Source organism: Ixodes scapularis, unplaced genomic scaffold, assembly GCF_016920785.2.
Source record: "Ixodes scapularis isolate PalLabHiFi unplaced genomic scaffold, ASM1692078v2 PGA_scaffold1__304_contigs__length_218370807, whole genome shotgun sequence".
Lineage (NCBI taxonomy): Eukaryota > Metazoa > Arthropoda > Arachnida > Ixodida > Ixodidae > Ixodes > Ixodes scapularis.
In genome coordinates this window covers 40,678,108-40,701,895 of record NW_024609846.1, presented here as the reverse complement: position 1 = coordinate 40,701,895, position 23,788 = coordinate 40,678,108, and the positions used below count along the sequence as shown (strand labels likewise).

At 46.3% G+C, this 23,788-nt stretch overlaps 2 protein-coding genes across 3 annotated transcripts in view; one reads left to right on the top strand and one right to left on the bottom strand.

Annotated features, from left to right (window-relative positions):
* LOC8033645 (ubiquitin-associated protein 2) overlaps nucleotides 1-9,057 on the bottom strand; it is a 56,143-nt gene extending 47,086 nt beyond the window's left edge. The window contains exons 1-6 of the mRNA XM_040498496.2: nucleotides 8,996-9,057; nucleotides 8,084-8,275; nucleotides 6,023-6,109; nucleotides 4,237-4,347; nucleotides 3,077-3,269; nucleotides 1,800-1,895 (exon numbers count right to left, since the gene is read on the bottom strand). Of these exons, the coding sequence (XP_040354430.1) occupies nucleotides 1,800-1,895; nucleotides 3,077-3,269; nucleotides 4,237-4,347; nucleotides 6,023-6,109; nucleotides 8,084-8,233 (637 nt within the window). The 5' untranslated portion in view covers nucleotides 8,234-8,275; nucleotides 8,996-9,057. The remainder of the gene's footprint in view (nucleotides 1-1,799; nucleotides 1,896-3,076; nucleotides 3,270-4,236; nucleotides 4,348-6,022; nucleotides 6,110-8,083; nucleotides 8,276-8,995) is intronic.
* Nucleotides 9,058-9,061: 4 nt separating this feature from the next.
* The window catches only part of LOC8033650 (nuclear pore complex protein Nup85), a 33,367-nt gene continuing 18,640 nt past the window's right edge, over nucleotides 9,062-23,788 (top strand). Inside the window, exons 1-9 of one of the 2 annotated variants that reach the window (XM_029977018.4) lie at nucleotides 9,062-9,371; nucleotides 9,534-9,642; nucleotides 12,878-12,976; nucleotides 15,085-15,145; nucleotides 15,732-15,793; nucleotides 16,880-16,929; nucleotides 17,469-17,538; nucleotides 19,805-19,929; nucleotides 20,964-21,083. In XM_029977018.4, the coding sequence (XP_029832878.2) occupies nucleotides 9,336-9,371; nucleotides 9,534-9,642; nucleotides 12,878-12,976; nucleotides 15,085-15,145; nucleotides 15,732-15,793; nucleotides 16,880-16,929; nucleotides 17,469-17,538; nucleotides 19,805-19,929; nucleotides 20,964-21,083 (732 nt within the window). In that variant the 5' untranslated portion in view covers nucleotides 9,062-9,335. Of the gene's footprint in view, nucleotides 9,372-9,533; nucleotides 9,643-12,877; nucleotides 12,977-15,084; nucleotides 15,146-15,731; nucleotides 15,794-16,822; nucleotides 16,930-17,468; nucleotides 17,539-19,804; nucleotides 19,930-20,963; nucleotides 21,084-23,788 lie in introns of both variants that reach the window. The other variant, XM_029977017.3, reaches the window with a different exon arrangement.

Below are 23,788 nucleotides of genomic sequence, written 5' to 3'. Positions count from 1 at the left end.
TAAGTAGTATCTCTCTGTCTGTCAAATATGCTTTTATTCAGCAGCTCACCTAATAGCTAGTCAACTAAGCTCATATTTCAACCCGAAGAATATACTAATATTGCTTTAGTTGGATATAGTACGTAATATAATACATAGCACGCTCGTCAAAATGACTTCTCGATTGCTACTTAAACCTGAATTAAAATACGAGTATCAGCTGCTTAGTGGGACGCCGGCGGGTTAACATGGTCCTTGGCTCAAGAAGCGCTTGCTTAATTTTCGTAATTTTCCTGCAGGCTGTGTTGTTGACCAAGCAGACGACTGGAGCTGTTTCTTAAACGCGGATACGCGCCAAAGCTCGATTTCGCGGACAGATAAGTCGCACGGTCGAGGCAAGCGAGTTAGCTGAAAAGTTACTCTCTGTGGAACAATTCTGTAGCCATCGCCGCTTTCCTTAGATGATCAAAACTGATTAGTATATTGCCGTCTCTCCGGAGCCCATAGTTTCGGTTTTGAGCGAAATCTCCGAAACGAAAGTTTGACATGAAAAGAACGAAAAACACCGGCAAAACAGAACTATGCTTTGCAAGTTTATCTGCACCGGCTACGCTTAACCGTATCAGTTCAAATACCTATAAAATTGGGCATTAAACAAAAGAAAATCTGTTAAATTGAACGCGCTACCTGTTCAGGCGGCCCGGCCGAGCCGACGCGACCTGGACTCAGCCGCCATGTTCGTTTGGTGGTGGCGCCCCCTATAGGTCGCTGGAGTCGCGAATAAAAGCTTTGTCGATGATACCAGGGTTTTGACGCATTTAGATATATGTTGGAACGACAAGATTTATAGAAAAGTTACCTTTTATCGAGCAGGTATTCGCACAAGTTGGTATCTTCTACAAGATTCCCCACTGACGTCACACCGCTTGTTTCTCATGGCCGCCGCTCGCAGCCGTAGGTCGGAAAATATTCTAAGTTCTGCCTCGCTATTACGCGGCGGAATCACAACTTTTAGATGAAAGGAGGTGTGTATTCTGTCATTTGTGACACAGTGAACAATATCAAAAGCAGAAGATGCCAATTCTTTCAACGTTAAAATCGTTGCACAGCTCCTTTAACTGCGGTACTTGCCGCCCGGAAGTGCCCTTTCTGATTATGGTCTCTCTGAGTTTCGTTCATACTATGTGAGCGGACTGATACCAGTCATGCAGACGACGTCGGTTATAGTAGACACCAAAACATGGTGAAGACTGGTGCAGACGACACCTGAGCCTGGCACACGCCCACCCCAAACGGCGGCTTGTCCCTATGCTTCCCGTAATCGCATAGAGGATCACGTCACCTTTTGTACCACGTGGTAGCCATGTTTTTGCTGGCCCGAGGCCAACGTTGCCCGACGTAGCCGGAGTTTCGGTTTCTGCTCACGATTAAGTAAGATTTAACAAAATATATCCCATCTTTCGCAATGCAAATGACATACTGCCTTTTCTTAGTGCTTTTTAATGTGAAGTCGCTCATTATCCCTAAATGTTCGGAATTGAGCAGAGTTGCCCTTTAACACGTGAGCAACCAGGTCAATGCTTTAGACCACCCTGTAGTGTCCAAATGAATTCCGAAATGTCTCGTAACTACAGCCTGTTGCAACCCAAGATCTGCTTGCAGTACGAGCTACCTTCGACAATGGTTTGCCGTCTCTCGGGCTCGTGCAGCCAAAGCACGATGGAAGGCAACAAGATACACTAAAGGCAGAGCTTCTGCAGGTTTCACATCGCAACAGCATATAGCCAGACCAGAAATATGCAAGCACACGCCACACTCACTGATGCCCCGAGGAGGTGGCCGGCCGTCACCACCCCGGTCTCCCGGACGGCCGTCTTCCAGGTTGCGTTCGTTCTTCTCAAGCTCCTTGTTCCTCCCTACAACACCGGCAGTGTCTGGCATCAGGGAGGCATGCAAGGACACAAACGGGCAGTTTGCAAAACATTAACAACGGTGCTGCGCTCGCGGGGTCTGCCGCTCGGGATGTTGCAGTCGAGACTGAGCAACCTTCGGGTCCACTGATGCACCAGCTACATCTTGCTACGGGGCTCGGTCACAAGAGTTACCCAACAGGACCAATGGACGAAATGTAGAGAGAGAAGCACAGAAACTTTCCAGCTCTTGAAGAAAACAAGTTGGCATGGAACAAAAAGTGAGGAGTGAACGGAGGTAAGAAAAGACTTCCAGATACAAAATGGAACTACTTTTAAGTGACATTTCTGAGAGAAGTTTCAGACTGGCAACCACTAGTCTATTTCACCTTATGATGTACCGCAGCAAAGGCTAGAAGCGCAAGCTCCTTGCTCTGAAACACATCTCGGCGGCACAAGCTCTCGCGCATTAAGGGCAGCTACCAACGCCATAAGCTCGCGCTACTAGCCTTCGCTGCGGTACAACATAAGGTGAAACGGAGTACAGAAACAAAACTCGGCGGTTAGGCGGACAAGCCCACGCTGCACACATCTCAAAGGCTCGAGTTCCAAACTTAGTTCCAGCGAAGTAGAAAAGATAGATGAAGCACTGGTTTGAACCTTTGCCCCTCAGAGGCGGTTTCCAATTGGAATCTCAAGGCCCTGTTCTACCTTTTCTTCAAAGTTTCCGTTTTTGCAATCATGCTTATTCCCGATTTGATGCACTCCCTTAACATCCTCAAGACAAGTTTTCCAAACTTCGTAGAGATCCTAATTAACCTGCACCAGAAAGAAAAAAGCATGCGAGCAAGCATGCACATCAAGCTGCCCAGTCATATTATTGCCACAAGCCGTGTGCAGTGAAGAAAGGGCACATGCAGGAGAGGGTAGCTCAGGGGCATCTGCCGACACTATAGCTTGTTTCACTTTATGTCCGAGCAAAGCTACAAGCCAAGCATGTTGCCTCGAATGATACTTGAACTGCACGAGCGAGCGCGCTTGGCAAAGACGCTAAAAGCCCAAAGCTTGCTTTGTAGCTTCCAATTCACTACTACTTTAAAGTGGCTCGGGTCAAACTAATTCCGCAATCCCGCATGAAGCTCACACAACAGCGGACAGACAAAGAAGAAAATTATAAGTAGACTCACAGCTGCCCCTCTGCGAGGTGCCCCGACCCCCCTGGGGACCCGAAGAGCCCCTGGCCCGGGGGCCGGCGCTGCCCCCCCTTCCGGGGGCCATGCCCCGGTTCTCCTTGTTGCTCAGGGGGGCTGTTACACCGTCCCCCTTCTGGCCTGCACTCTCGCGGATTTTCTTTTTCTTGCCACGGGTCTCCCACTCTCCCTGCAACACAAAGGGTTACCGGATGACATCACACACTAGGACGTAACACCCATTAAAGACATTTCCAACGATGAGAACAGGCAACCGAAAGAAAAGAATGCCCCACACCAAGATCAAATGTGCATTAACGCAACCGCTCGTAGCCAGTGTCATGATTTAAACTAACACTCTTTAGAACCCACAAGTTGACTCACTACCTCGTGCCAACGGGAAACTGTGCGCGCTTGAACATTGCCCCGAAACCAAAGTGGGCTCACTCACCATGGACCATTCCACTCAACATGACTTACAAAAAGCCACACGAAAGAAAAAAATGCAGCAAACAAAACTCCTCCCTCATCCCAAAAAGATACACCACAAACCCAAAACCTAGCCTAAAACCATAGACAGCTTTCCGTGGCAATTCGGAGGGTGTGTATGTGCATGGTTTCGACAGTGCTCGCACAGCACAATGCTGCATCATGAATCAAGCCAGAGAAAAACTTTTCTAGTTAAATGGACCTTTTCCGAGAAGCGTTCTGCGCACGCGCGAGCGCCCGATGCCAAACGGCGAAAGTCTGAACGAAAAATCGAGGAAATTCGGAAGGAGGCTGTATATCAGTGAGTAGAACAGGTAACTGCAGCATATATATAATTGTGTTACACAAGAAAAGAATGTCGACGGAAAGGAAAGCACGACGTTTGGATGGACGCCACGGATGCCCCTCTTTCAAGTCGCATTGGGCAGGCGCCGCTGCTCAGAGAGCGAAGAAACTGGTAGCGGAGCTCCCATTATTGATTGGTAGCGCAGGTAGGTCACTTCCTCTATTTTTAGTTTGTGCAGCAACCGCCTGGTGCCGTCGGTATGTGGAAAAGGTCCATTAGGCTTGCATTAATGAACTCCTTTCAGATTTACCACGTCGACGAAAGAACCTCCAAAGCGGCGACAAGGACGTCGCGAGTGCGTCTGTCACTTGGGCTCACTCACCTCATGCTTGTTGCCTTCAATGAGCATGGCGATGGCTCCAGCAGGGTCGTTGTCGCAGTCGTGCAGCGCGATAACCACTGCATCGCTGGACTGGCCAGTCACTTCCATTACCTGTCAACAAGGAAGAACCACAACTGCTTCAACAATGTTCAAGCGCGCGCGCGCACATACACACGCACACACAAACAAAAACAAAAAAACTGTCCTCTTAAAGAAATGTAAAAATGCCTTTCCATCCGATATTGTCACACGGCTCAAGCAAGCACAGGCGTCGTGCAAACTGCTGCTTGCAGGCTAAACACCTTGTCCGATGACAACGACGATGTACTGTAAAATCCCAAGATATAGCCCACCTAACATCAAAAGCAAATCGGGTGAAAATATGGAATGGGCTAACTTTCAATATACGATCAAGAAAAGTTTAAAAAAAAATTGCCATTCTTAGGTCATGTTCCTTCCAAGCTTGTTATGACGGCGAGGGGCAACAAAGCAAAAAACACTGCATTTTCCAGTCAGCAATGTTCGCTTGTATCCCGCCATAGCTAACTAGCCGCATTTACGCCGAGGCCGCCATTAATCCAAACACTACTGTTACAACAAGTGGGCTATCTTTCGGTGTTTAAAAAATATAGCAGGTCAAGCCAAATATAGGGGTGGGCTATCTTTCAGGGGTGACGCATCTCTCGGGACTTTACGGTAGTTAAGCGCTCTGCTCTCGCAGATGGCTTCACTCATCGTCGAGTGAAAGGCTACCATTGGCAGCTACAAATGTTAGCATCCTTACCGATCATCACGAGGGCAAAAGCACTCCCTTCAATTCCTCCCCGCAATTTTAGAAAAATTTTTTTGAAAACAAGTAGCGTATGAAGTCGACAAAAACACTTCTGTACGTACGCTTCGCAATATTTATCGCCCCCTCCCTTTAGTTACTGTAAAGTAACCGTAAGAACTTTAGACTCCATGGAACGACACAATGAGAAACATCTGTCCCGCAATAGCAAATAAATCTTTCGCTAAATGAATAGAACACGATGAAGCATGCTGGGATTTTAGTTACATGCAATAGCATCTTTTCGAAGCGAAAATCTAAAACAAATGCCACATAACGTCTGCACTCGTCACTGCCTTATTGCGGTTGTTCTAATCTTTCCCACAGACAGGGCTAGCAATTGCACCACATGTGCGGCCCCCGACAGACTTTTCGGACGCCAAATATAAGGACTTTCTCGTTATTCCGGACATCGAAAGAGGAACTGTGACTCGCCCAATTTTAATGGAACATATTAACAATCAATTATTTTGACAGTTTGCAGTTTTCAGACAGCTTGGTTTAAAGTTTCAGGTGGCTGCACTCTTTTAGTGCTGCCGAACCAGCCGCTAAATGTGTTGTGCTATGCGTTTTGTTTTTGCTGCGCATCATTATCGTCTCGATTTCTTTGTATGGTCAATTTTCCATCTCCAACCTACGTCTCTTTTTGCACCAGTCACCATCCGTCAATTGTAGAGTATGTGGTTAACACTTTCTAAACTTCACACCTGAACATCTTGAGATTATGTTGCTTTGCCCTGCATCAATGCGTCATTAATCGGATGCTTTTTCGGTCCCCACAAAGTCTAAAAAATCAGTTGGAGACCGTAGCTACAAAACCAGCATGCTCCTGGCTGTTCGTATCATTTGGCAAAAGGTCTGTTGTAACTCAGTTTCAACTGAGTGACAACAGACCTTTTGCGCAGCATGGTAGTGGCTGTTGTTGACGGGCGCCGAGATAAGGAAAGAGCTGCCCACCTGCTGCACTTTTTTCTGGATGTCCGGATCATCTGATTTGGTCGGGTCATTGATGATCTGTGCCAGCCGAATCTGCTCGGGGGTTGGCTGCAACAAATCAGACGGACAACTTGCAATCACACCAAAATTAAAGCAAACAAAGAAACAGCCAAGGAAACTGATCACAGTCTCACACGCTCATTGGCCAGTTTGAGTGCCACAATCGATTACAGCTAGCTACCACATCATAAAAGATAAAATGGTTTCGAACACTGCAAACCGACAGCCGAGAAAGGGCCTGAGCTCCCATAAACATACCTACCACTACCCATACATTCCCAAAAGAAGACTGGCAAGGTAATTATGTGTGCCGAGATTTTCCCTGAAACAGAACCACATGGGTTCTGTAGTGGAGTGCCTATGTGACGCTTAGGGAATTGAACAAAGCTTCACCATTTCGCATAGCTATGACAATACGTCTTTTGGTGACATGCCCAGTTCTGCAAAGTAACTTTTGGCTTTTCCTTCTTCTGGTGTCTCAGGTTTAGTTATGTCACAATTCACCGGCTTACCAGTACCTTTACGCTTTTCTCAGATTTTTTTTTACCCTTTTTGTTGTATCAGTGGCTCTGCAAACCCACTGCAGAGCCTAAGAAAGATTGTGAAATGTTTATTCTGAGCAGTAAACTTTCCGACAAACTACGGCTATCCAAGCTGAAAGTGGCAAAGAAAATACCGTTTAATACCCACGAAAGAGCTTCGGGTCACTTCAGTTGCTTCTCTACTAATTTACACAAAAGAAAATAATTGTATGTACAAGTGAACGATGGTACCGCTGCTGACATATCCACTGAATGCAGACATCAAGTCAAAAAGCAAGGTTCTTATTTCACTCGTTCTATTTAGGAAGCTTCTCGCTGGAGCCAACATGAAAATAAAAAAGGAGTGAAAGGAAGGGAGTGGGTTTTTAGATAAGTTATCACAAATGAAACCCTAGAATACTCTCCCTCTCAGTAAACAGGAAGATAACATGTAATGATTGGGCTTTCCCTGTCCAGAGGATTACATGCACTGGCTGTTTTTGCCCCTTTGTCATTTGCACTAAACAAAGTCTCTTGTTCCTGCTCCTGCATGTTTCCAATCCTCAATCCATGTGACAGTTGTGATGTCAACTCTCATATTTATTTTGGTTCCTTCCGCACAGTTCCGCACAGTTTCCTGATAGCGTATCAGAAGCAGGAAACAAGTATCTAAATAAAACACAAGGAGTGTAAAGGCACAGAACTCTCCTGTTATTCTTTTGAACGGTGATAATGAATATATCAGATGGGCGAGCAACTATGAAGGATAGTAAAAAGATACATCTAAGCTAACCAAATTCCTAGCTTTGCGAGATAAAAATATGTGTTTAGAAATGGTGATGAAACCAGGATCAGATATCATAAAAGCACATCACATTTTCCCCCTTCAGCTGAAACATTATGCAAAAGGCAAGATGTTAGTCTGATCATATATTAGGGGCTGTCACATGCAAAAACAATGCAAGCTTTTTATGAAAAATACAAAAAAAAAAAAACTGGCAGTGGTCGAAGGTGCCTCAGTCTAAAATGTATATTTTTAGAAGTCTGGACCTCTGCAGGGAGCTTGAGAAGGATAACCCATCGTGAAATTCACTAAGAGCAAAACTATCTTATTTATGAGAAAAGCAAGGATACAGCTCGTCACAAAAAGTAATAATTCACTTCCCTTTTTTCCATAAAAGGAGGGGTCATAAAAAGAAAGCGAGCCAAAGAACCGTAAAAAGAAAACAGACTTAGCAAACTTCCCAAACGATAATGCCCACCGGATATGATCCTTTTACGAGCCAATCGCGAAACAAACAGCAATACTGTTAGCGCTCCAAAGGGGAAGCCAAACGATGTTCGCGAAATCGGAGCAACGACTTTAACCACGCCACAAAAGGGAGCGTGCACGTGTGGCAAGCCAACGCCATCGTGTACCAGAAGACGACTTCGACGGCGACGTCGTCGAAGGGAGCGCACGGCACGCGACGCGAAAACGCAAAGAAACGCGAAGTCTCACCTGGACTTTGGGGTTGAATCCGTCGGGAGGCTTGGCATGCCCATCTGTGGCATTGGCCGACTTGGGGGACTGTGCCGTCCCCGACGACGGCGACTTGTTCCCCCGGTCCCGGGTGCTCTTCCCAGCCCTCTGTGTGTTACTCGAACTCATCACTTGAATACCGTATGTACAAAATGTTATGTACAAAAAACCCTGTAGTGGTGGGAAAGAGAACAGGCGAAACAAAGGGATCAGCGTCTGCTACTGCCGCGAGACCGCGATCACTGAACCGTTCACCACGCGTCGCGTTCGCGCAGCACTTTTTGAGAACACGCAATTTCGACGCGGGTTTACAGCGTTCACGAAGCGACGTCGCGCTGTGTCCGCGAGGCGGTGGGCGAAGTCACGTCGTCGGAACCCCTTTTCTTTCCGCCGTGGAGGCACACTCAACTTCGTAAGCGGGTTACGGCGATGCCGAGCACGGTGCGCTTGACGGCGAGTTGGGGCGCGCTTCGTGGTACGGTCAGTACGGTCGTCCCGCGACGACGCGAGCGGGAAACATCGGAGATCGGAGGAAACTCTCAAGAACGGCCGTTCTGTAGGGCGACATCGATTCCCGCGGCGCGTTTTTGGGACCGTACGTTCCGAAGCGAAGAACGAGGACGGTGGCCGCGTCGCTCGGGCTGTCGCTGGCAGCGCACAAACGACGACCAACCAAGCGTTAGGCTTAGCGACTAAGCCTCGTACCGCGACTCCGAAACGGGACACGGAACAGACGAAAAACGGCTTACAGCGTCGAAGCGCGAAGTTACATGGACACTCCGGGCTCCGAACCGTGGACGCGAAGCGCACTAGGGCTGTACGCAGGACTAAAACGTGCGTACAGCGACACAGTTATCTTAGAACAATAAAACAGGTTCAAATGCGATTTACCTTGGAAATGCGCTCACAAAAAGCTCATGTCTCACGTGACCGCAAACCTCTGGTTTATGACGTCATGGATTTCATGTATGATGTTTAGTCTCGTAGCGTATTCAGCGCAGGCGTTTACAATAAAAAAAAATACCCGTTTACAAAAAAAAATGAAGTTTCAATGTTCTTTATAAATTTGATGTACAAATGACGATGAATTTACACTGAGATAGTTTGAAAATGAAACTAATCGACCAACGCTGTGCCACAACAAACCGGTCGACTCGCGCGGCTCGTGCTAATCGCGTTCGCGTGACGGTCGTGTGTGTGCTTTTAAAACTGTTGAAGCTGCTGAATTGTTATGGCATCGACTCAGGCAAATGCCACGACGTTCAAGGTTTGTTCAGGAGAACATCCTTGCAGACGTTGATTCGGTCGGACTTTTGTTCCGGCAGTTGCTTTGCGTTTCTCAGCGTAAAATGTTGCTCGTTGTTGATTCTCGCGCGTTAAAATGTTTCAAAAAATTTTGCCTCATTATTTTGTAATTTGTTTCTTCCAGTATTCTATCCACGACGCTGCTTTCGGACATGCCCAGACAGGATTTGTTTGGGGCACCGGAAATTCACTCCTTGTATTTCCTCAAACCCAGGCCGATCCTTTGGGAGGAGGTATGCTGCTCTGTTTTCAAGTTGTTGCCGTCGACCTATGCACAGTGCAAGTTCGTCTGCTTCTTTTGCGCGGGTTGTGGTGGCGTCAGAACGACGAGCTCTGATTGGTTCTGATTGAAGGATAGTGCGTACAGCTCAGGGCGCTTGCTTCGTTGTCAATCCACCATCCTTTCAATCGAAGCCAATCAGAGATGGGCGTCGTTCTGACGCCACCGCAGCAAGAAGCAGACAACTTGCTCTCCGCATAGTCGTTGACAGGTCAAGAATTCAGGGCGAGGAAAAGGAAGGCTGGGGAGGAGGAAGCAGATTGAATGCTGGAGAGAAGAAACGTTTCCCTCTCTTCAGCATTCCATTTGCTTCCTCCTCCCCAGTCCTCTCCCTCGCCCTGGGTTCTTGACCTGTCACCAACCATAGGTGTCTTGCTGTCACAATCAATATGAGTGCAGACACCGCTTCGCGTGGATGGATGGATGGATGGATGAATACGGCTGAGCCCTTTGGATCGGGCGGTAGCTTACGCCACCTAGCCATTTTGTTTTACCATTTAAGCTTAGAATATTTAAATGTGAAATCTATATTCACTCCGCAGTGCAAAGAAAGTGAGGCTATGAAACCCCCTTGCCATCAGTGGATAAGAAAATACCTAGTTTTCTCTCGATTTCTGCCACCATTCACTTAATCTTTGCTTGGTAATCTCTACAGTCTTGAAATCCACTCTCCCTTCGCTGTCTCTAAAACCCAATGACTTTATTAAATCTATGTTGTCTTCGGTAGGCATAGGGTGAAGCCCTTTACAGTAGAGTATCAAGTGCTCAGCCGTCTCGTCCTCCTCTCCACAAGCAGTGCACACTGTATCAATTTCCTGGTACTTCACTCTGTATGTTCTGGTTCGCAGAACACCCGTTCTTGCCTCAAACAGCAATGAGCTTCCCCTAGAATTGTCATAAATGCTTTCTTTGGCAATAACTCTTTTGTTTAATCTATAGCTTTCCAGAGCCGTCTTTGTCTGCATTCCCTCTAGCCACCAATCTCTTTCTGTGGCCTTAACTTTCTTCTTAACTGAGACTTGCTCTTCGGTATCTTCGCTATAGCCCAAAAACTTTCCTCTTAATTTCCTAGTGCGCTGTCTCCACTTTGTGTCTACACTCCTCATGTATAAATAGCTGAAAACCTTTCGTGCCCATTGCTCCCCGTCCATTTGCCTCAACCTATCCTCAAATTCTACCTTGCTCACCGCTTCCCTGCTCTCAAATGATGCCCATCCCATGTCTCCTTGTACTCCCTGGTTTGGCGTTTTGCAATGTGCCCCCAAAGCCAGTCTACCTACTCCGCGCTGTTTAATTTCTAGTCTCGCATGCACTTCGGATCTCATGCATAGCACTGCGTTTCCAAAAGTCAAGCCAGGCACCATGACCCCTTTCCAAATCTCTCTCACCACCTCATACCTGTTGTAATTCCAAAGTGCTCTATTTTTCATTACAGCTGCATTTCTGTTGCCCTTACCTATTATATACTTTTCATGGTCTCTGAGATATTCTGCACCATCACATATCCATACTCCTAGATACTTGTATTTACTAGCTCTCTCAACTGTAATATTCTGTATCTAGCCCACGGTACTATCAGCGCCCCCTGGCGGTTGCTCTTTGAAGCATCAGTGCACCTTGTGGTCGAGACATATCGTCTCTAGCGACCGCTGCACCACTCTGCACTTCTTGGTCGTCTGCTAGCGAAAAAAAGCAGTGTGAAAAAAACGACGAGGACGTCTAATGTGTGTCTTCGTCCTCATTGTTTTTATCGCGCTGTTTTCTATGATGAAGGGTATCACCCACGCTCTCACTGCGCTAACTTCTTGCCTATGCGCATTGGTGGTCCTTTGCTCTTGCAAAACTTACGGGAAGTAAATAATAGGCAGTCTTAGTTGATTGTTTTGATATCTCAAATAACAATATGATGCATGCTTAAAGACGTCGGCAAAGTATCGGGTATTGTTATGGGAGTCATGAGAATAATCTACTAAAACTTCATAATAAAAAAAATGACGCTAAAAATATACAAGTAATTCCTCCTGGCGCACATTGCTAGCGAAAATCGCGCTTTGCCATTGGTGAACAGTTTCGCAGTTTCGCCGACCGTTTTTCGTTGGGAGACGACCCGGAAGTGCAGAGTGGTGCAGTGATCGCTAGAAACGATATGTCTTGACCACAAGGTGCACTGATGCTTCATAGAGCAATCGCCAGAGGGCACTGATAGTACCGCGGGCCACGCGGAGCGGTGTTCGCACTGATATTGATCGTGATAGTACATAGTCAATACAAAGAACGACACTTTTTTTTACGCCTGCAGAGTTAAATGGGTCCGTGACTGTGCTGGGTTGCTGCAACCGCTAACCTATGCCGACCCGCCCTGGTCCATTTTTGACTGCCTAAAGGACGGGCCAGAAGCGAGTGCTCTGCCATTATTTGTGTGTCGTAGATGTTGATATGGCCTAGATTTTGCACCGTAAAGCATCATACTTACAAAAAAAAAGAAATGCATATAGGTTTCACCGTCGTCCATTAATTGGGGTGAGGAAGAAAAGTGTTACAAAATGATATACCTCTATTGGTACCGCCTGGGAAGGCACTACCGATTTAAAGGGATGCTGAACCGAAATGTGGATTTCGCAAAATAGGGCTGCAGAAGCGTTGAACGGGACGCTACAAACTCCGAGACATCACTCGTGCAACGATATCTCGAACGGATGGCCTTATTTTTGAAAAAGAAGGGCGCAATCAAGCGAGGACTGTGACGTCGCGATCCTCCTGGAACAGTTGAGAATGAGGGGAAGCAGCCTCGCTTCTCTCCTCCTCGCTTTGGTTCACCTAATCGAGGGCACGAAGCGATGAGGAGAGGGAATGAGAATCGTGACGTGACACGTCTCATCGGCCTCGTCAGCCGTGTTCAGTCGCGCATTTCTTTTCCAAAGATACAGCCAACCGTTAGAGATATTGCTGTATGAGTGATGTTTTGGGGTTTTGCAGTGTCCTTGCCTATCACTCCGGCCTTGTTTTGTGAGCTCCGAATTTTGTTTCAGCATCCTTTTAAAGCCAAACACACAGACAGAAATTTGGGAAAAAAGCTGCATCTTATACACTGGAAATCATGGTAAGCAAATGGTCCTTGCGACGTGGATCGCCGGCTCTTTGTATCCCTAGCGAAACAGATGTGATGAATGTCGTTCCTGCCTTTGCAGATCAGAGGAGTGGCAGGAGGGCAGGCCAACTTCACGACGTGCGGTGGAACAGCTCACTCGACTTACCCGTCACACGGCGACTCGTCAACGAATCGTGCGGTGAGTCCACCCGAGGGAAACACTTAGTACATCATCATCCCTGGTCTCCAGTACTAGATTCGTTTGCTTCCAATTTGCGGAAGTATTTGTCAATCCAGCCTTTTCTTTTATGTGCATTTACTTGTCTGTCACAACTTCTGCTAAGCCTCTGAAGTTGAAGTGTGGGCAGCAGGGTGCAAAATGCTCTGTGGGCAGGATGCAGGGTCCTCCTAATGATGCCAATTTGACTGTAAGGATGCTGTGACGATCGAGGGCAGTCATTAAAAAATATGGTCTCCGAACTCGGGAAAGCATATAAACTTTGTTCGGCTTTCGTGCAAAGCAACCTTTGTTCATTCGTCAAGTGTCAATGCATGGGCACGGTAGATTCCTTCAAGTCCCAGTGGGACATTGTCTGCCTTGCCTACATTTGCCACCTTGAGTCACGGCATTGCATCTTCTGCTTAGGCTTGTCACATATTCTAAGTTTAGAGGCTTGATTATATATTTTGGAAAGAAAACATGTTCAAGTGTAATCGAGAGGCCACACATATTCAATGGTCACCGTAAAATTCTGTGTGAACGCCTTCCCCCGAAAGATCCCGTTTTTTAGGCTGAATGTCCATAGCATAAAAATTGAGAAACATTGCCCTTCCCCGATTCCCGTCTCATATCATGTGATGTCCAACCATAATCACACCAACCGCACAATCAGCGGTACCAATATGTGTCAAGCGAGTTCGTAGCAGGTTTCCACGTGTTTATCGCACCGTAACACACGAATTTGCTACATCCGCGATCTGCGGTGTCAGTTCCCGTGACATGCAAGCTTGTAGCGGGTTCCCACGTTTTTTGTCTGCAAACTGCGTGCACGATATCGGTCCCCGCGACACCCAAGTTTCGAGCAAGGTCGCACATGTTTATCGCACCGTGAAGTGCAAAAGTGCTGCGTCCACCATCAAAATAACCTTTTTGCTTCTGTCATAGGAGCTTGATGTGTCTGGCAACGAATTTCTGAGCTTAGCTCAAGTGCTCGTGAATGGCAATTGGATGATCCGAGGAACAGTTAGTCCCCAAAGGGCGTAGACGACATCAGGAGGGGATACAAGATTGCAGATGCGTACACCACGAAGCAAGGTGTCTGATGAACTGCATCCTAAAATTTGGTATTCTAGCCGAGAACACATGAGGGAGGATGTCGGTTTACCCATTGACACTATCTGTGGCCACATTTATCATCCGCTTGAGCGTCTTGTTCATCCGTTTGCAGAGGCCATTTACAGCAGGATGGTATAGTGTAGTAGGGGAGTGCTGCTTGTTATGGTTCTGAAGTATGCCGAAGTGCAACACGTCATCTGCGTGCCATGCTTGATCATCACAGCCGGACAGCAGTGTTTTTGAATGATTAAAAATTTGACGGACTTCTGCACCGTAACTGCTTCAGTGTTCTGCATTGACTTTGCCTCCTAAATCCCATCGGGCAGTCTGTTGGTGGTGACAACAATGAATACCCCCGGGATGTCTTAACTCGTCTTACGGTATGTGACCCCACTATGTAGGATGGAGAATGGGCTTCTATTTGGGGGGGGGGGGGGGGGGGGGGGGAGTCCAAGGGACACTGCAGATGTCATCTTCAAACGTTGGCAGAGGTCTCAATACGTGACTACAATCTTTACGTCCTCTGAGAGTTTCGGCGAGAGTAACTTCAAATGCCTGCTTGGTGCCCATCTGGGCACCGTGCCTCGCTCCCTCCCTCCCTCCCTCCCTCCCCCCCATGAAACTCGCAGTTCCTCCGAGTCACGGTGGCAAGCTAATTAACACTGATTGAAGGGGCCTTCACCCCTCTTGTAATGGACGCCGTCATGAACGGCAAACTTGCGCTCCGCTGGTCTCTGCTTCGACTATGCGTGCCCCTTTCGAGCCTCGGGAGAGCATTGTCTGCAAAACTTACCAATACATCTGGGATTTACATTATCCATCGGGTGCGCCTAATGATTGTTTTCTTTACGTCTCCATTTAGCTCTACCTCGTAGCTTCTTGTTACCTCAGCTGACGTGTAACGGGGGTCTTACCCTCGTTGCGGTCTCTACAACATTCCTTCTTTGTTTGCTTTTGTCACCTTCTCGCAGGAGTCTTCCTGGAGCTTCAGAAGATTGTGTCTGAAAGCAAGGGAGAGGCAGCCCATCCACAGTAGGCGTCTTTTTCTCACCGCTCTCGCTTTAGCTCTTCACCATTTCCGGCGACGTCTAAAGACCGGCTCAAACACTTACAACTGCTCATGACCGATTGCATTATGGCCTCTTGCAATATCTTACGACGAGAGAACACACTCTTGCCATCTACCGTATTTACTCGCAGAATGAACACACTTTTTTTCCCGAAAAATCGATGCAAAGTTGAGGGGGGGGGGGTGGGGGCGTTCATTACGCGAGTGCGTTCATTGTGCGAGTAAATACGGTATGAGGTGGCATTGGAACTGCATTTCACTAGAGCGAAGGTTGCACGGTGTTTGCAAGATCGAGTGTATGCATACCATCTGTGAGAAATGTTTATAACGTTGTCGTTTATAACATTGGCAAAGCATTTTCAAGCCGATAATAAAAAATTATGTGTGAATAAAAAAAAAGAGTGTTCCCCGGCTGCTTGATAGGTGGTGCAATTATGTTCTCTCGTCGCAAGAAATCACAAGAGGTTGTGATGCACTTGGTCGTAAACAGTAGCCGGAGTGAGAACGAGCTTTAATAAATGTACCTTGTCTCACGGCTCATCCCGACAGGCTGGTCAAGATCAGCCGCAGTTACCGCGCAATCCTGAGCGTCTGCTGGCAGAGTTGCCTCGGTATGTGGAAGGAGTTCTTTCTCTGCTTCACATTTTTTTGCTTTTGGTTTGGCTCGCAGTCTGCGGCGAAAGTTATTTTGGGGGTCAACTTAGCAGTGGTGCCGCGGTGCCTCGACTGCTAAAGGAAGCAGCTCCAGTTTGCCGCGTTTTGCCGACAGAACGAAAGCGGGGTGAATAACTGTAACGAATCGCAGTGCGGAAATCGAGCAGGATTGAAGCATGTCCTGTGACGTAAACATAACGCTAAAGAGTGTTTTATTTTAAGGGGGGAAAGCTTTTTTTTTTTTAACATGAGTTTTATTTTGGTGCTTAACAAAATGTCTTTTTCAGAGTTCAGTGTCCCTTCGGAAGATAGGGCAAATGAACCTTTGAGAGTAAACAGTTGCACTTTGCTCATTTTAAAGAAAACCCAGGTCTGTGACCACAGACTTTGGTATAGTACTTTACTGAATTCATTGTACTGTTCCGCCTCAAATGAACAACTCTACTGATGCATCTAGTTATGTAGTACGATATTTCCTAGTGTACAAGTTGCACTTTTTTTCCCCGAAATGGTTGTTGGTGTGTCTCATACGACGTTGCGATTAATATTAATTTTTTTACTATCACAGTAGAATCTGAATAATTTGAACTTGACGGGGACCAAAATTTTGTTTGAATAATGCAAAGTTTGAACTACTGGCAGTTTGCTCCCTAAAAACGCGTAGGTAAAGACCTGCAGGTTAGTTTGAATTTACTGCGAGTTTAAATTAACAAGATTCTACTGTATAAGTACGAACCTCAACTGCAAAAGTTTGCCACAAGGGTTATATTTCTTGTTAGAATCAATAACGAAAATTTTGAAGCTTCCTCTCACTTACAAACGCATTGCAATCATAACACACATATGCGGGCTTTTCAATGCAGTTTCACCGTGCCGACCGTGGTGCAAGTCATACAGGTGCAACTTGTGTACTAACTTTTTCTGAAAACGGTCGTTTATGGTCTGGTGCGACTTATAGAACGGAAAATGTGATATGTGTTTGTCAGGCATGTTTCCCTTATTACGTGTGTTGAGGTCAAACCCTGGGGGCTTTGATTGTTCAGAGGAGTTGGACGCCACAGATGAAGATCGTCGTGCCGAGAACCAGGCAAAGGTGAGAAAGTCCCATGTAAAGCTCCACTATCTTTCTAGAACTCAAAACATAATTAAGGAATTTATGGATGTATGATTGAACAATTACGGCTGAACTCTATAAATAGGACGGCGATTTTATTGGGAGAATTGGGACAACGACAATAATTTGCCGTTTTCCATCCAAAAGATATATGGCCATGAAGCTAAGATAATAAGTCCCCTTGAGGGGAGTTGGGGGGGGATTTATTTTGAGGTTTAAAAAATTATTATTTTACACAAAAAAAAACAAAAAAACTTTCATTTTATTTTTTAGGTTTTCCAGAAGGCTGGACAAAACTAAGAACTTTCATTAATTCTCTGGTTCTCCACCATTTATGAATTATAAGAAAGCTTTCATGTTCTGGTGTGCCTGTTTACCACGACGTTATAGTAGACGCGTGTCGTAGCACTGAATTCCATATGCGCAAGTGTTCTTTTTTATTGTCTTTGATCACGCTTTCAGAATACAAAGCCTTAGCTGTTCTGTCTGTTCTTTTTTTCCCTACGTCAATCTTCAAGAGAGAAGTTCTGCAGTACATTGAACTTATCTGGCATCTCTGTGAGATCCTCTTCTTGGACGAACAACCAGGTATTATTTGCTGTTTTATTTTTATGTCTCAAATATTTTATTTTGTACCTGCTCTTTGTAGTCTGGTAAAAAGATGGCTGAAATATCGAGTGTCTCAAATAGCGGCCAAGCTCTTTAAATCGACCACAAAATTCGGTTTCTTACCCTATTGCGCTGCGATTTTGTGCAGCGTTGCCCACAGGTGGTGCATTTTTTCTATCAAACTTGCAAAGAGCGAACTTACCTGAGGAAAAGGAAAAAAGGCATAACTCTTATGGAAATGCAGTGAAGCCACCAATCTCCAAACAATACGGTGCCCTATTGTTTGAAGACTGGTGGCTTCACTGCATTTCTATAGGAGTTAAGCCTTTTTCTTTTTTTTTACTTTTTCCTCGGGTAAATTCGCTCTTTGCGAATTTTATAAAAAAAAAAAAATGCACCACCTGTGGGCAATGTTGCACAGAATCCTAGCACGATAGGTTAAGAAACCGAATTTTGCAGTCAATTTAAAGAGCCTGGCCGCCACTTGAGACACCCGGTATTTACCAGAGATCTGTGGGCGTTGCAATTTCTGCACATGCATTAAGTATGTGAGGCATGGAAAGGAATTGGACGTTGAATTTTGAAATGAAGAATCTGTTTGATGTGTGAAGTGATTGCAAGGATGACATAAATGCTAGGATGATAATGAAGCAGAAAAGGCAAAAGGCAGGCTCAAAGTTCAAGACGGCAATATTTGTAGACATTGTAGAACAAACCAAGCCAATATAGGGTGGTCTGTTTTGGACAAATTTTTGTTAGCAGTTCGTTTGAATTCGCGGTGGAGTTTCCCATGATCAGGCAAGCTTTTATCAGGTCAAATATTCCGTTGTAGAGGTGTGCTCTGTGGGAAATCTAGCATAGCAACCTTTTTTATGAACTTTTGTTGCCTTGTTTGCCTTTTTTAATGCCGAGAAGGTCTTGAGTAGGTGGCCAAATATGCTTACATGAATGCATAAGCACACTGGAAGATTGCTCTAGTGCTAGCTGCAGGGGTGGCCAGGCTGACCCGGCCTAAGAGCTGCAAACAAAATCACGAAACTTCCAAGAGCCGCGGGGGCGAGGGCAACCTTTCATCCAGACCAATAAATGAAACTCGAACTACTTTCAACGTAGCAGTAGCACAAGTCTACCAAACCGCAACCTGTCTTTCGATTTAAAACGAGTTCCATTTCTCTCTTTTTGAGGATGTGCTCGTGTGACCGGGGAGGAACGCGGATGAGTGGGTTAGGGGGGTGGGGGGGGGGGGGGGACGGCGGGCAGAGTAGGAAAGGGTTCCGCGAGCCTCACTTTAACACGCGAAGAGGAGCTGCAGCTTGGCCACCCTTGTGCTAGCATGTGAAATGGGGATTTAGCAGTCTCCTTGACTATATTTCAAAAAACAGGAGGGCTTTTCTTGTTTTGCGTAATGCTTGAGGTTTCAAACCAAGTCCCTAGCAATTCACAAGTTCTCCAGAGTGTCCCCAGGGGCTCCCCACAGTATCCCCAGTGGTTCTCTGCAGTATCTCTAAAGGTCTCCCAAAGCATACATGGAAGTTCCCCAGACTATCCCTAGGAGTTGCCCAGACTATCCCTAGGAGTTGCCCAGAGTATACTTAGAGGCCTCCAGAACTGCAACTTCTTCCGTGCCCTTTATTCCCCTAAACACCATCCTGCAGCCTATACCCTTGCCTTACCGTTTTCTCAGTGTTTGGACCAGTAAACCAAGTGCCAGAACTTTTCATTGAGTTCAAGTGGCTCTTGTGCCTATTTTTGCATGGTTTTCTCTTTCCCCAAGGTTCTGCACACACATCTCTAGAAAGTTTGTACCACACACAGATCTCCTTCCCTCTCTCCTCCTCAAATGCAAAGAGAGAAAGAAAAATTTTTTGAGCTCTGCTGAAAGTTTTACAGGTTGACTTTGGAGTAGTGAAATGCTTCAGCACAGCTGAACCCTTTCTCAGGTCTCGGCATTGCTTCAATAAAACAGTGCAGAAGCTCATGGACTTTTTGGGAACTCATGATTGTATTTTGGAGAACCCATGAGGGTACTCTGGGAAACCCATGAAGGTACCTTGGGGAACCCATGAGGGTACTTTGGGGAGCCCATGAAGGTATTTTGGAGAATCCATGAAGGTGCCTTGGGAACCCATGAGGGTAGCTTGAGGAACTCATGAGGCTACTCTGTGGCACCCAGGAGGATACCCTGGATTCCTAAGAAGCCAGTATGAGGACTGATGTATGAAGGATCTCCTTGACACCCATACAGGCACGGCGTTCCTGACCCAGCTACAGCGCTGGGCCCAAAGCCACGTGCCAGAGTCCCTCTCCACACAGATGAAGGAAATGTGGGAGGAGGAGAGCCCTCACCTGTCGCCTCACTACTGGGACGTGGTGAGTGCATGCATAGACTACAGCATGCCATTGTATCGCTTCCTGTTGGGAAGGGCTGCATGGAAACATCCTGTCGTGCATCCGTCATGACTTTTGAGCACAAATCGAGAGTATTTTCTATTTCGTTCGAGATTTGACTCTAGGAACACTTTTGGAATATTGGGCTGGGAATATCTTATGCAAAGAGGGTGCGTGCAATGTTTTCATTCTGGGCATTAATTTACGATCGAGCTGTTTCCGGTTTAGAACTTGTTCCGAGACGGTTCTCTTGCTGCAGCGCGCCACATAGCGAAGCACCTGAAGGAAAGTGTGTAAGAAGTGTATCACAAGGGCTGGCTAAGAAGTAATAAGACTTCTGTCTGTTTTTTTTTTTTGTTTTTTTGTTTGCAAGAAGGTGGACGGGCAGTGTTGTGCTGATGTTTGCGAAGGTAATACATCCATGTGTTTGACCCTGCAGATGACAAAGACGTGCTTGCGAGAGTATGGCAGGAATGCACGATTGAGTTATGTGTTTTAACCTTTAAAGGATGGTAACTTCACTGTAACCCTCTTCATATAGACCAGAGTTATCGCTGCATAAATTCTGAGCATTTTAATCATTGAAGAAGGAAAAGAAAAAAAAAAAGATACTACTCAGAAGAAGTTATTTTTATACAACAAAGGAAACAAATTCGCGGCCGCAACGCTGAAAGGGATGTCACAAAAACATTTTTTTATGTTACTTTTAATCATTTTCTGAAACATTCTAATTGATGTACCGAATGTGAAGGATGCTACTTGGAAAAGGAAAAAGGAAAAAATATTCGGAGCCTATGGAGTCATTCAACCTCGAGTAGAAGAATCGGTTTCATTATTTCTTCAGTTGGACCTCGTATGTGTGCGATAATATTGTCAGCTGTGCTTTGCTGAAAATCTTTTTTACCCTTGCCACTCTTTTTCGTTGATGCAATTGTAGGCTGCTCGTTGCATTTTTCCTTCGGCGTTACGGTTTGATCGAACCCCCGATGACGACTAGCTCGGCCATCTCTCACCAGGTGTACACGCTGCTGTGCCGCGGGAGCCTGGACGAAGCCCGCAAGCTCCTGAAAAGTCACCCCCAGTCGGGTCGGGAGGACTTCGTCTCCTTGGACGAGCTGTTGCAGGTGGCGCCACAGGTGGGAGCCTCTGGGTGGCTTTGTGGCCCTTACATTTAGTCATAAGGCAACTTCTTTTCATTGGTATGTAGCCTACACATCCACTTCTCCACGCACGATGCAGCGAAGCAGTTGGTGATTTACGAAAGGAGACCACCGAGTGACGGAAATCGCAAATGTTCCACGGCTGGCCGACAGATGGCACCAGCGTGTTCTCTTGTGGCAAGAGATTACGAGAGGTTTTAAAGGAGCGGTGCAACGATATTCAATTGGGATGTTTTTCACTCTACACGAGCTTACTGGCACACCTGGGACTCAAGGATACTCACACGCAACGCCACTGGCCAAGGAACTCCTTTGTTGCGGTGTAATTTCAAGGACAAAAGCGATCATTTTCATTCAATCTCTCCTTTGCAAAATTTGATGACGTAACGTGGGGATCGCAGTACACCTAAGTGACGATATTTGAATGCAGTTCATAGATTGGACCCGAGCATTGCGTGGGCACTCGACTTGGGCTCGTGATAATTGCTAGCTCGAGAAGCATTCGGGTAGTGACCCGTGTCCAATCGCTGCAACGACGACAACAGCCGAGCCATAACAATGTCTGGAACTCAGCGCGTGTCCTGCGCTTTATCAACCCCAGCGCGTGGCTATGATCAACACCGGCGGCATATAATCGGCTCCAGATCACGTGGCCGCTTGTTCTGGCTGCGAGTTGAGGGGGTGAACGCTGCTCGTTTTTCTTAAATTTTTTTCTGGGACTTCTATTGCGTGGGGTGAAGAACGAACGCGTGTTTCATAGGTCATTAACGTCGGGGATCCGTTTTAAGCGGTATTTGCGCAAAGTACAAAAATTGTTGCATCGCTCCTTTAACGCACTCGGTCGTAAGTAGTTGCAAGTGTGTGAGCCTCATTTTATTTTTGGGGAACGCGTAGCTTATTTGATGGTTATATGATATTATATTTACCCCAGTGTTGGGTAGTACTTTAAGTACGTTGTACTTAAAGTACCAACCACTACTTCAAGTACAGTGGACTCGCAATAATTCAAACTCGGATATTTCATACTTCCGGTTATGTCAAACGAATTGAAAAATCTTGATTGTCCCGCTATGTTTTCAACGCTTTTGTAAGCTGGTCAATTGAAGCAGCGACTTTGCTTAATTCATACCATTTGTATTTGTTCATTGCGGCGGGTTAGCCCTGGTGAGTGTGCTTTTCACCGAGCACTTGCGTGCTGCAGGAAAGCAATACCCACGAAGCTCGCAGGCATTGCTTTCCTCACTGAGCAGGTGCTCAGTGAGGAGCGCACTCGATGAGGCTAACACACCGCGATTATACAAGCAGTACTGCCCTGCCAATCTGCTTTCAATGTTCGTGTCTATTTTTTTATTTTTCTAAGGAGTTAAATTTGAGATTAAAGAAAGAATATTTGCATATAGCGAGCAGATTTATAAATTCCCTCGGGTAGGATAGCTGGCCGTCTCTTTAGGTTTCATTTTATGTCAAGTCTGTCATTTACATGCCACCCCAATGTGGGCATTGGATTTTCTGAGGCCATGGTTCATAGATAGAGTTACGTTAAACCTAACTGAACTTAGAAGTGGGCAAGTGGATGGTTGGGTACAACCTTCACGAGTTCAGCTGAATTTTCTTTAAAGCCTGGTACCATGATAGTAAAAGGCTTGGAGAAACTATTTAATTTTCGATTAGAAAATATTCAGCCAAAACCACTATTCACTTTCAACTTCACCAATGTTTTATGTGTGTACCTGCTTATAAATAGGCCTGTGTTGAGGAATGTGTAAAAGAGAACTTTCAGCCTTTCCACTTTGGTGAAGAAGGAAGAGCAGCGGAGCTGTAGCTTCTGATCTCAACGGTGGCTTTCCAGGCGAGCGATCTGCTCTTCTTTCGCAAGGGAATCTGAAGCGTTCTACGCACGTGGCAGTTGAGGACCCATTCGCGCTGCTGTGTACGTCGCCACTCCTTTCGCACCCGGTCTTCTTTCCCCGAAGAAAGGGCACGCGGCCAACCCATTGTGTTTCCAAACCGAAACTGATAAGAGCGTAGGAAACAACACGCAAAACAGACGTGGACGGAGAAGGAACGCATGTGACGTGCGCTGCGCTCGTCACGTGCGTTTCTTCTTTGTCCTCATTTGTTTTTCGCGCTGTTTCCTACGATGTATTTCCCCCAACTCGCCAAACTATCCATCCTTCTATGATAGCTGGAAAGGTTGCCGCCATCTATGAGCGACGGCGGCAACCAGACTGGTTGCCGCCAATAGTTATAGATGCCGGCAGCTGTCCAGAGGTTTGTGTAGGTTTGTGTCGGCATTTCTTTGGTACCGGACACGATCCTGGGGAACCTAGCCCTTAACAGCTCTGCTGTGAAAATCCGCTTGGTATGTGTAGCTATTCCTATAGAAAATCGCTACATTGCCTCACATCATATTTGTACTGGGGACGGCTTTCCCTCGGCACTTTAAACTCTTGCTACTTCTCGCTTGGTCAGCGTGAACAACGGGGTTAAAAATATAGGGAGAGGACACTCCTTCTCGGGAGGATTGCTTGCGGAAGCTATGAGGTTGACATCATTCTTTCTCCTAGTGCAAGCGGTGCTAGATGGGTGTGCAATTTTCAAGAATACCTATATACCGTAAAATATTAAGCAAGTGCCCACTCCAAATTTAGAGATTATTCATTCAAAATAGGGAGGGGGCC